The sequence below is a fragment of the Apis cerana genome, linkage group LG7 (assembly GCF_029169275.1).
Source record: "Apis cerana isolate GH-2021 linkage group LG7, AcerK_1.0, whole genome shotgun sequence".
In the NCBI taxonomy this organism is placed as follows: domain Eukaryota; kingdom Metazoa; phylum Arthropoda; class Insecta; order Hymenoptera; family Apidae; genus Apis; species Apis cerana.
Window position 1 is genome coordinate 7,862,771 of NC_083858.1, and position 13,567 is coordinate 7,876,337.

At 28.7% G+C, this 13,567-nt stretch overlaps 1 protein-coding gene and 1 long non-coding RNA gene across 3 annotated transcripts in view; one reads left to right on the forward strand and one right to left on the reverse strand.

The window, feature by feature from the left end:
- The window catches only part of LOC107993181 (cadherin-87A), a 226,497-nt gene that overhangs the window by 6,308 nt on the left and 206,622 nt on the right, over positions 1–13,567 (reverse strand). The window contains exons 5-12 of one of the 2 annotated variants that reach the window (XM_017049471.3): positions 12,054–12,311; positions 6,949–7,083; positions 4,077–4,269; positions 3,469–3,779; positions 2,713–2,871; positions 2,423–2,610; positions 2,191–2,353; positions 74–518 (exon numbers count right to left, since the gene is read on the reverse strand). In XM_017049471.3, coding sequence (XP_016904960.2) covers positions 74–518; positions 2,191–2,353; positions 2,423–2,610; positions 2,713–2,871; positions 3,469–3,779; positions 4,077–4,269; positions 6,949–7,083; positions 12,054–12,311 — 1,852 coding nt within the window. Of the gene's footprint in view, positions 1–73; positions 519–2,190; positions 2,354–2,422; positions 2,611–2,712; positions 2,872–3,468; positions 3,780–4,076; positions 4,270–5,292; positions 5,430–6,948; positions 7,084–12,053; positions 12,312–13,567 lie in introns of those variants that run through there. The other variant, XM_062077013.1, reaches the window with a different exon arrangement.
- Positions 405–6,928, forward strand: LOC114576902 (uncharacterized). The gene is made up of 4 exons (XR_009830514.1): positions 405–543; positions 2,250–2,626; positions 3,436–3,679; positions 4,046–6,928. It is a non-coding gene; the product is annotated as an uncharacterized LOC114576902 (long non-coding RNA).

Here is a 13,567-nt window from a genome sequence, read left to right on the forward strand (position 1 = left end):
CGTATTAAGTTACGTGATATTATTGAAATGTAATAAAAAATTCTTATGAATTATTATGGAAAAAATTACCTACCAATCGGTGATATTTCTGGTAAACTCGCAGTATAAAGTTCGTGAGGAAATACAGGTGCGTTGTTATTAACATCGCGAATTGTAATATTAACAATGGCGGAATCGACAAATATTCCATCACTTGCCTGTATGACAAGCGCAATCCAATCGTGAGTTGAATTGGTTAAATCGACTGGACCTTTATTTTTTATGGTAATTTCACCAGTATCTTGATCTATAGCGAAAAGATCTAATTCATCGCCGCCTACTATTGCATATGTAATTTTTGACGTTTTATCTTTATCTCGGGCTTGCACTTTCAAATCAGGTTCAAATTTTTCAGCTCCTTCGTCTATAACGGCACGATACTTGTCTTGCAAAAATCGCGGTGGGCTATCATTCGCGTCTGATAAACTGATACGCAATGAAACACTAGTTGTTTGTCCCTGGCCATCATCATCCGTTGCCTGAAGAAGAATGAAAATTAATTAAGTAAGCTTATATTTTTCATTGTTTTTTCTAATTAAAATTAAAGAAGCGTGTCATATTTAATAAAATAAAGTATTTCAATAATTATATATATAATTACATAAAGTTATTATATGTATATTAATATACTTATAGAATATTTTTGGAGAATTAATCATACAGATCAAAAAAAATTAAATTAAATTTAATTTATTAAATTATAAGAAATTTGAATTAGAAGAAGTGATATGGAAATAGAATGAAATAATTCTATTTTGATTATCTAGTAAATTTAAATTGTTTATAATTATAATTCAATAAATAATGTCTTAACATCTCTTAACAATAAACAATCTCTTAAAAATCATATATCAATTTTTGTATTTGTTTTGGTATCTAGATTTTTTAAATTTTACGAATATAGTATTAATACGTACGTAATATATACATATATATATTATATATATTGTATATAAATTATGTGAATATATATTATATTTTTATATAAATTAATCTTTCTATTTCTAATTCGTAAACTTGAAAGCTTAAAAAAATATAATAATAATTCATGATAAAGAAAAAAATTATATATGGTATACAAAAATAAAAATTATCTTTTTTTTTTATTAAAAATTTATAAATTTTGCAAACATATAAAATAAAGAGAGACATTCAAAAGCCTCGTCACTCATGTTGCAAACAAGAATAGTATATGCTAGGAGAAGGACAGATATAGGATAAAAATTTGGGAATCAGCGCCATTTCTAGAGTGTCACAAATGAAATACATGTAAAAAAAAAAAAAAAAACAAATGTTAGAAGAAAAATAGAGGTAAAGCAAGAATTAATCATTAGTGCAATCTCTTGATTGCTAAAGACATTTCTACAAAGCCAGCATAATATAGGCCAAAAATTGAAGATTAAATGCTTTCTGTCATCAGAATTTGAAAATGTATCTTAAGTTCTCAAGAGATGGTGCTGATGCTCAATTCTTATTCTACTTTACCTTGTTTTGAAGAAATGTCTTTGACACTCAATAGATGGCGCTAATGGTCAATCCTATCTCTATTCTTCTCTTACTATTTGCTCTCCTTGTTTATATTTGTTTTATCCGAGGCATTCAACATAAATTATGCAGTGTTAATAATTTTTCTGTAAATAGATGCATAAAAATCATATGATCAATTTTAATTTTCTATTATTTTCTTTAGAAATTTAGAAAAAATTAAAGTTTGTAAAACTTATTGTATGTAAGATAAAAAATACGCGAAGCAATATCCTATTGTACATGCTTTCTTTTTCTTTTATTCAATATCTAATAAATTAATAATTTTTTGAGTAGCTTTTTTTGTAGGAAATAACGAGTTGCTTAAATTAATTCATTAAAAATTTTATAATTCTATTTAAAAAATTATATTTTACTTTCATATGACCTTTATGCATCCATTTACAGAAAAATCATTAATATTGCGTAATATCATTTATTTTATACTAAACATTTTTTGTAAGAATATTCTTTGTCATAACATTATTTTCTTAAAAGATGTTTTACATGTACTATACATGTAGATGTTTTTAAAGATTTACGAATTCTGGAAAAATTTGGGAAAAATTTTTCGAAAAAATTATTTTTTAATAAACACTAAGTAAAATAATTTTGACGATGATGTACCTTATACGTGAGAAAATATTCCGTTTGTTCTTCGTAATCTAAACAGGGTGATGTTCCAGGATTTGCACACGGAGCCACTGTAATGATCCCAGATTTACGGTCAACAGAAAAATGTTGCGCACCTTGTCCAAGCAATTGATAAGCTATTCCAGCTGTGCCAAAACTGCAAATACAACATTTTTATTAAACTTTCGAATTCGGATCCAGAAAAATATTTCGAGGTATTTCTTACCGTCCGCTGTCACGATCTTTAGCAGTGATCGTTATAACTGGTGTTCCTGGAGGTGCAGTTTCCAGTACCACAGCAGTATATGTGGGATTACTGAATGTGGGTGAATTATCGTTTGCATCTGTGATAGAGACAGTCACGGTTGCCGTGGAGGAAAGTTTTGGATCTGTATGGACCTCTTCTGCAACGACCTGAAGGATAACAATGGTACATCGTATAATTCTATTTTTACAGCATATTGATAGATATAAACAAGGATATAATTCAAGCATGAAAAAGGATTATTTGCTTACCAGAATAATGAATTTACGTTGGTTGGGATTTTCATAATCTAGCGAACCATTTGCAACGCGAATGTTCACGGAAGTGCTTCCAGTTGCCATAGTCGGTTCGATGGTAAATGCACCGTCCGTAATGTCTTCTAAACGTAGAGAAAATACCGAGTTCAAGCCCTGTAACGACGTGATTTTATGAAGCTTACAAATGAAGTTATAATATAAATGAAGTTGAATATAAATTGTTCATATTAAATTATACTTGATGAAATTTATTTTAAACTTATAATTTAAAAATAATTTCAAATAAGGTAAATTTTATATAATGCATTTCAATTAAGGTTATGTTCAAATAAATAATAGATTGATAGATGAAGAATTGATTATACTCGTATCAATGGCGGTTAATATATCTGATACTGTGATATTACAGCATCTCCAATAAAAAAAAATTTTGAATTTTAAAAATAAAAAGTAATATATATATATATTTATATATTATAGATATGATTATGTTTATTATGCTGAAATATTTTATTAATGTTTTATTTACGTCACATAAAAAAGTCATTTTTTAAACATCTATAATAATAATTAACAGAATGCTTATGCAACAATTCCAAGTGATATTTCCAATGGCTGTCATTGATTCGAAATATTCAAAATTCAAATATCGATAAACATGAGCAATATCTAATAAAGTTTTCCGAGTTATTTATTTAAAAGATAGGTTTTTTTTAGAAATTGAAATTGATTTTATTAAGAATTACTCACCACATCGGGATCCTTGACAGTCATGTCCAAATGAGGCAGAGGCGTGCCATTCGGCACATTCTCAGGAATTTCTATATTGTATTCGCGACGATTAAAAGTAGGTGGCTCGTCGTTAACATCCTTGATTGTCACCGTCGCTTCGGCCGTAGAGACTGTCAGATTATCGTTACCTGGCATACCATCGATCAATTCACGTGCCCTCACCTTCAAGGTAAGCACCCCCGTCGAATCCTTTAATGCTTCCCTGTTTAACGGCTTCGCCGTTCTCAGCTCACCTGTTTCATCGTCCAATAGAAAATAGTCGAATGGATCTAAGTAAAAAAAAAGGAAATATAAAATTATTTTTTGTATTAATTACTTAATTTTAATTTTCATTTTTATTTTTCGAAAAATTATAGAAATTAATTATTTTTTCATCTTTTGATTTTAACTTATTTCGTTTTTTTTTTTTTAGAAGCTTCCAAAATTAAATAATCTTCTATCTTTTGTTTTCAACTATTCTGTTCTTTTCTTCTTTATATTTTGTCGTATTAATTAATTAATTTTAATTTTTTTTTTATTTTTATATTTGATTTAGAAAATGGCAAAAGAAAATGGCATCGACTCACTGGTAACTAATTCGTAGATCATCTTTCTTGGCATTCCTCTATCGCCATCCCTGGCTTTGACGGTCATGACCAAGGTTCCAATGGGGTCGTCCTCGCGTACCACACCCGTTAACGAGTCCAGAAATTCCGGTGGACTGTTCTGAATGTCTGCCACCTTGATTTCCACCCCTGTAGTCTCATTGTTCAACCCATCCTGCGAGGAAAATTCACTTGTATAAAAATGATTCGTAGCCTGATCCTGGGTTATCTTTCGCGTGGTTTAAGACAGGAACAATCTGCTCTCCTAACAATTTTGTCTGTCAATTCAATTCTGCCGGAAATTTATTTATTACGTATAAGTTGAATTGGGAAACTTTTCGAGATGTTCATGACGTTAATTCATTCTCGTTTCCTGCATTGGACATTGTTTTCTTTGATTTTCTAAAACAGTTGGTGCATTAAAAAATATTCATTTTTTGGCTTCACAAAATATTTATGTATCAACTATTGAAGAAATATTAATAACACCAGGATATTATACGCTCCTCAAAATCATTCAATTTTTATTTGATATATTTTTTTATTAATATTTCCATAAACAAGCGAGATAATAAAATTGAAATCGATACAAAAACGGTATTTACGGTTTTTGGCCGAAAAGTTCGCAATTTTTTAGTGCTTTTAAATTAAAATTTAATGATTATACTATTTTTAATTATTAAAATATATAAACTTTGCTTTTATTATAGTGTGCATTTGTTCTGCTCCGTGTATTATTTTATTATATTCTTTATTTTTGAATTTTACTAAATAATTAGAATTTTCCTTTAAATCAACTAAAATTATTGATTTGCATACAAGTTTTAAATAAATTCCGGACAATTAGATTCATATCGAAATAATAATTTGGCTATAAAAAATAATAAAATATTACGTATTGATATATAAATTATTAATACGTATGTGTGAAATACATTGATAATTGATAAAATTTGCAAATTTCAGGCTTTTGTTAACTAAAAACTAATTTTTTGATTGATAAAAGAAAACAGGTTAAATTTTTTCGTGTGAAAACACATTATTATTATAATAATTGCACTTTCAAGTATAAATAAACTTGGTCTTCAAAGTTGCACAAAGTCATTTCCAAGACTACGTAATTAAAATCAATTTTCAACCTTGGCTCGCATACCTGTTTTCAACCTTCACGAAGACTTCCTAAATTCGCCATATTTACCTGCTCATTCGAAGCATAAATATCTTCTTTAGCGGCCAAGATAATTAACTGTCCCATCTTTCTTTTCACGGTAAACTTATTTTACAATTATTAAGAAACAGAGAGCAAAAAATTGCGCTTAAAAAATGACATTCATTGAAGAAAAATCGGGAAAATATACAAATTTAATAAAAACGTGATAATTATTTATAATTATCATCCTCCAATCTTGATGATTTTTTAAAATTTTGTTAAGATCATATCATTTGATTTATGTTTTAAATATATTTTAGTATTTGTTTTGTTAAAAAATTATTAACAAAACTGCATTCTTTAAAACTCAGATTAGATTAAATTAGATTAATTTTAATTAAGTTTATTGTTACAGATAATTAATTAAGAAAACTAATCATCGGTTAACGATTAAATAAATTTTTACTTAATTTTGATTTAAATTGAAATTAAACTTTAATTAAACTTAATTTTTTGTATATCCATGATTAGGTTAACTTTTTAATAAACAACCTAACCTAACGGATAATTTTGACAACAGAAAAATTATAACACCAGAATATTATAAGATTAAAAAAATCATTAAAAAATCATCATAGATCGAACGGTGGTATATTTGTAATTTATCAAAAACATGTAAGCTGCTTTTTTTCGACGCGTCCTCTCATTTTTGTTATTAACCTCGAAAAAATTTTTTTCTCGCAATTCGTTGAAAATTCGCTTTCGAAGAATTCACTTCCTATTTTGCTCGCGGAAATTAATGGAAACTGAATTTCATGTTCGCAACTGGGTGTGTCAAAGAGCATTTTAAATTCAATAATCCGATTTGATCTTGTTTAATTCTTGTATTTTGGGGGTAAATTACTTGGGAGGTGATTTTTCGAGATTACAGTGGGATAAAAAAAGATTATAGGAACATTTTTCATTGTGATGTATTGAGGAAGAAGGAAGTGTTAAACACCGTACAATTGCTGGGAACATTGTTTTCGAGCTCGTATCTGATGACAATGATAAATGATAGTATAACGAAATACTGCAGTAACAAGATATCCTAGATTAATAGATAAAAAATAATGCATTCTTCAGAACTAAGTAGTAAATTTCTTATTGTTATTTTTCGAATTTATTTATTGTTTTGTAATAGAATCTCTTATTTACGAATACAAAATGTAAATACATGAAAAAATATCGATAAATATAGTATTACATGATATAAGATAAAATGTCATCTTCATTTCTGACCTTGCATAAGCTTAAAAGTCATAGTCATGTGTACGAATGAATTCGTTTTGTCATATATATATCTCATATGTTTTATATATGATATTTTTCTCTTGAAAAATTGATGCACACTATTAATTTTTCCCTTTAATATTTTTTTCTAATACCTTACGAAAAAAAACGCTGACTAGTCTCTGAACACTTTATATATCTATATACGCACAAGAAATTCCACTGTTAAATAGAAATTATTTCCCTTACAAGTTCAGAAATTCTAAAATTAATTCGTATGATTTACAATAGCGTATCCAGCCTGATAACAAGCTAGATGGTTTCCAGAAGCGCGTCTTGTCGTAAATAGATTTATCTTAAGGACGAGTGTGAAGGTTAGAGGTTCTGGCGTAGCTGTGGTATAATTAAAACTAATTTTCGAGCAGTACTCACGCTTGCCCTGAGCAGTAGTTGGTAAAAGGGTCTCTCTCTGTAGTCGAGTGGTTGACGTAATACGAGGGCGCCCGTGTACGAATTCTGTCTTTTCTCCACATCCACTATACCAAACTTTTCACAGGCATCTAGAAACTATAACAGAATGATTATATTAAAAGTATATCAATTTGTTGTTTCGTAACGTCTACATATGTTCTCATATAATATTTTGTGATGTATCTATCTGTATTACCTACGTAAGATAAAATCATGAGATCATGAAATCTTTTGTTTTTTTAATGATATGATTGCAATGATACGATGATAGACGACAGAGTTTGGAAGATTAAATTAATCGTGGAATAAAAATTGTGGAATTAGTAAAGATTCAAGCACTGCCAATTATAATCATTATAATTGTAGTCATTCTGTTGAATTATTATATATATTATATTAATTATAGGAAAAATATAATATAATAATAATTACGTTTTGAGCGAAAGATATATTTTTCAAATAAGTAAGTTACAGAGATGTCTATGGATATTTTAAAAATAATTATAAACGTAATATCGTTAAAGATGTTTTATGAACATTTATATTATATTATAAAGTATTAAAAAAAAGATGATTCAATGAAATGAAAATATACTATTTATTAATAATTAATTTAATTATATACATTCCAAATATCTGACATTTTATTGTAATTATTTTTAATTAGTTAAGTTAAATTTATATCATAAACATTGCGATTAAAAAAACAAATATTTTTGATTTAAATCATTCTCGATCAATCAATAATAATAATAAAAAAAAGAAAAAAGACAACACGAGTTTAAATGTTGGAATATTTCTCAACTCTGTCGATAATTGTCTTTGATGATAACTTACTTTTTTATCGACTTTGCTTTTATAACAAAAATTCGATTATTTTGTAAATAAACGACACACATGTGTTTTAAACATTAGTTACGTTTAATGATCGAGAGCATGGCGCGTTCCACGGCCTGTATAAAACGAAAAGAGGTATTAAAGTTCGCTGCCGTAAAACCAGCGAGCCATTAGTTAAAAGGTTTTACAGTTTTATTGGTCGTCTAACGGGCTCCATGAATTTATCGAGCGGATATGACATAGAGGTTATGCGTCTTCGTGCTAATATTCCAGCCCCATCCTTCGAGATCGTCGCGTAGAACTGGTAAGGCCAGATAATTTCCGCGTATCTTGAGTGATAAACGTATTGGATATTTTTCGAACAAAATGCCCGATATGCCAGCTATTTTTCTCCCGATTTGATCGTTTTAAAGTTCGACCGCAGTATGTTCCGTTATCGACCCTAGAACACGATACCAACGTTTTCACGCGATATAAATAATATTTCAAGAAGTTTGTGACTTTTTTGTTACTAGAAATCAACATGAAAGATGAAAAATTTTAAATTATGAGCTTATGTCACATCTTATAAAATTTCTCAATTTGTTTTTTATTTATCTATCAATTTAACTTGCTTTTTTTGAAATATTTTTAAATTATACAATAAAATATATATATATTTTTAAATAAATTATTCTATATTTTCAAAAGTCTCATAAGTTAAATGATCAATTTATTCTTTTTTGAAATTTATTTTATCTCCAATTTTTTAATCAGTTTGATAATAGGAAATCTATAATATTTAATAAAAAAATCAGATTATCAAACGAATCCATATTTGTATTCAATTTGGATTATATTACGTAATTAAATGCATGGTAAACTGATAATTTTGTGGAACTGCAGTTATAAGGAATCAACTCCACTCTTTGGTAATTCGAGTAAGTACAAGAAACCATTCAAAAACCAAGTTCTTTTTCAAATCAAAAAAGTTCATACTATTAATTCATATCCAGAAATTTTTAGTCTTTAATTTATCATCCTCGAAATAATTTTTTATTGTTGTAAAAACATGTCTCAAAACTCGAAAATTGAATCTGTAAATATATCGAATATGAATATTTATGATACTGATCGTTAATAATCTCTAAATTTGAGAGAAAAGATTTTTTTATAAATAAACAGCTTTTTAAAAATATTCAGTTACGTGTAAAGACTTCACAAATCATAGGTTAAAAACCACTAATCTAGTTAATCAATATTGTTGTGAGCTTTTTGATTGAAATTAATCAGATAGAAGAAAATTATATATCTTTTTAATTTATTCATAATTTTTTCGCTTAAATTTCTCCTTTATCAATTTTATATCTTTGCGAATAATAAATAATGGATATTTTATGGATGAATAATCAGACTTTCCATAACGATCACGAAAGAATATTATTTTACTTTATGATTAAAAAACAAAATATGCAGAATTTTCTTTTCTATTTTTCTTGTTATGTTTTTATATTTTCGAAGTAATATTACTTTTAGTTTTCTTTATCACAGGAAGAATAATTACAACGAAATCTCTCTCACGAAAAAGCATGTAATTAATTAACGTCAAAAATGTTTTTCCTAAAATTTTTTTACAAGAAAAAAATCCTTTTTCTTTCTTAAAAAGAAATATATGTGTATATATTATTTTTAATCCTCACTATGCTCGTTGAAAGAAGATTTTGTTAGATTCTATACACTTCAAAGATTATGAGATCTTTTTTAAGTTGTTTAAGCGGTATGTGAAAAATATTTGATTATGATATATAAATTTTTGAAATCAAGAAAGAAACAGAATAATTTACTTTACCAATAAAATTTTAATATTGCGAAAGTATAGTTTTGCTTTTCCATTTTGTCTTTTTAATTTCTATTCTTATAACAATATTTTCACTTATTAATTTTTTATTTAAAATCAATGCAATATTTATTATTGTACTCCCTTTTAAAGTGAACATATATAAGATATAATTCATTTAAGAAAGGATTTAGTCACAACTCGAAAATTTTTGAATAATTTAAAAGTATCCTTTAATTTATTCTTTAATTATTCTCCTTGCATTCGTTATTTTTCTCCGAAATAAAATTATTAAAAAATGAACGAAATTAATTACACTGATTTACGAAACAACCTTTCACATCAAATATTTCTCATATTTGGAAAAAAAAAAAGAAAAGATCGATTTGTACAAAGACTTTTGAATTTCATCCCGAAAATATACGTACATTCAATTCAATTACTTCCCGTTTCTCTTTCAATTTTCAAAAAAAATTAATCGATCGTTTATTTTTGTACGAATGAAAAAAAAAAGAAAAAAAATCAACTTTTCCAGACACGATACGTACGAACGGGTAAAATTGAAATTTCATAGAGATGAATTCCCCTCCGCGCCGCAATAAATGCCGTGGAGCTTGCTAAAATAAATAATAGAGGGCAGGAGGATCTCGGGTGTAGCCGATTTGACGTGAAATAGCTGTTTTAAAGGAATACTTTCGTATTCAGTGCGGGGCGGCCGGCATAGAAAATTCAAGCGATTAAGAGGTGAACTTTCTGAACCGGTTGACTTTATATTGTCGTATTAATATATTACACAGAGACACAGAGCGGGAATATGCACCGCGTCCTATTAAATAGTCAAATGTCCCCGAGATTAATTTCGCAGACACTAGGCAGGAAGGTAGGAGGAATTTATCTCGTGACGATTAATCTTCCCGGTTGGACGTCGAAAACGTGCACGAAAGAAAGAGATTACCACCGGATTTCGTTATGCATTAATTAAAACGAGCATTGATATTTCTTTGGCAGGAAATTGTTCTATTATTCGATACCGACTGTTGAAAAGTTTCTCGAATATTTTCTTTCCACTATATATACTGTACATATTTCGATTATGCGGTATAATCTGTCCAAAAATTTCAATTCAGAAATTCTTTTGGAAAAATAATTCAATAATTCACACGTACGTGCTTGTTGAATGTTGCACTGTTAACATTCGTAAGTTTTATTTACAATTTTCACAATAGTTAATTTCTACTATCGTATATAAATTTTGTATATCGAATATCGAATTGGCAAATATTTTTCGCGACAAATTAACACGTGAAAATTAATTTCGCAAGAACCGAGAGGTTAAGCTGCTTTTCAATCAGCGCTGTTCAAAATTAAAAACCTCGTTACGTAAAAAGCGGGAGTTTTGAAAATGTTACACGAACTCTCCGCGTATAAATAAAATACAGGTACAACTTTGTAAAAAGAAAAAAGAGAAGTAATCGTTAGTTGATTAAATCGTTCGAGGGGACATTAAACGTAAAAAATATCTCGTAAATTATGCGTCCAGAATTTTTAACGTTTGACATTTAGGATTAATTAAACATAAGTTGATCTTTTGATTCAAAATTTTTTAAACGACATCCCTCCAGTTTATAAAATAATAACGAAAGGTGAAATTCTCTCGTGGATTTAAACATCTGTCTCGATGTGATGTCTAATGTGATTATAAAACGAACGTATGAATTTTGTATATTATTATTACAAGTATAAAAATTACGCACTGGATGATAGATATGTGTTAAAAGTAATTTGAATATAAAAGTTTGAACGGAGATAGAAATTGTCTCTAGTCTCTAGCCTGTCTCCAAACGAGTTTGTACGCTTCGTCGAGGATAATGAAATAAATATATATGCAAATTCAGTTTTGAATTGACGATTGAAATAGTAGAGGCAGTTAAATCGCTCGCGAGTATTCGATTTTCAGATTATCATCATTTTTAAAATCGCATTTCTCCGATCAACTTCGTTTTCAAAAGGAATTAAATACTCAAAAATATTTCAACCGTGTTTCTATTCTCAAATAAATCTAAAAACAGCCTCTACGTAAAAAAATATCCTAAAAACGATTTTTGAACACGGATTCAAACACTCTTCGAACAAAACGCAAACCGAAAAAGTTCACGTATATAAATTTTCAAAAACAGCAGTTCGAAGGAAAGAATGCATACTTGTACCCCTGCATACTAGAGAAAGATTTAAAACTCGATTTCTGGAACAAATGCAAAAGCATCCGGATAAAAGTTGCAAAAGGAACGAAATATTCTGGAAGAACGTGTTCGAATGACGTTTAATATCAGTCGAATAGCGAGATGGAACGAGAGGAAAAGAAAAGCAGCGATACAAGTAGATATTAGTGGTGTAACGAGTATGAATGACTCACCTGTGGCTGGGGGACGCAGGTTAGATCTATGGTATCGCCCAACAGGTCAGGATCTATTACTTTAATACCCGAAAGAATGGTGGAGCCGACAGGAAGGTCTTCCTCGGCTACAGCCTCGTAAGGCACGTTCAGAAAACGGGGAGGATTGTCGTTGTCGTCGAGCACGATCACGTATGCATCGACGCCTACTATGTTCGGTTGCTGACCGGCTGGCACTTCGTCTTCCAACGTCACTCGAAATCGTATCGTGCCATTTTCCTGAAACAAAACGATTCGAAATTAATTAGCAGGTTAAAATCTTTAACTTGGATGGACGGCAATGTGTAGAATACATGAAAATTTATTTTCAGAGAAAAATCGAAACGTAACATATTAGTGTGATTTTAATACAGTGGTGCATAGCGAAGAGTTTTCATGTACATGTAACTTTGATTATATTTAAATGTATCTATCACGATTTGTAGTAAATTTAAATTGGGTTAGATTTATATTACGTTTATTTCTTACTGGCATATGGAACAGAATATTGTTATCGGATTTAATCGGAAACGATTGAAGATATTAATTAATTAATTATTGGAAATAAAAGCAAGCGTGTGCGACATTATAATTAAATCATAATTGAGTATATGTAACGTTGTTACATTAATCTTATTATCGAGAGAATATTTATCATTTAAGAATTATTAAGTTAGAAAGAATATAATTTTTCGACAATATTTTTTACATATAAATTTATAATATCGATACGAATAAATTCTTTATTTTACTTCTCCGTCAATTTTATTTAAATCGTTGTTAGACGCCGTTTTGTGTGGAAATATTGGATAACGAACATTAATTGATAGTTTTTAATCCTGCTATAGCTCCTCAAATTTTAATAATTCATTCAACTCGTGGACAAATTTTTAATATAAATATTTTCCTCTTATCAACGAGTACAGTAAAAAGAAATAAAAAAATGTGAGAAATAAACAATTAATAATAATCAGTATCCATTTTATGCATCCAAATTTATATTTTGAAATTTTATTCTGCAGAAGAAAAACTTTAACTCAGTTCCAATCTAATTTTTAACATATATCTAAGAATTTCAAAACACTGACAGAAAATGGCAAATGATTCGAAAAATTCATAATCGACAAAGTCCTATCCTCCCTTAGTTATGAAAATTTAATCGATCGTGCGAAGGAGTTTTGGTAAATTTTAACAGGAAAATCGAAGGCAAATTTACTGGGAGGAGTTAAACAATCCTTTCGAGTTTCCAACTTGCTATTTTAACTATGAGAAACGTTTGAAATCGACTCGCGAATGATCGATTCGATCGATCGAAACAGAGGCGACGACAGAAGCACGTGTTAAAGCATGTTTCAGCTCGAATGAAAAGGTTTCTTTGAAGGATCGTAGTTTAGGATAGGTAACTTCCTGCCCTTTGTATCGTGCATGAGTAACAGTCACAATGTAGTTGGAGGAACCGAGTCTCGAAAACTTAATCAGAGAAAATTTGAAAATAA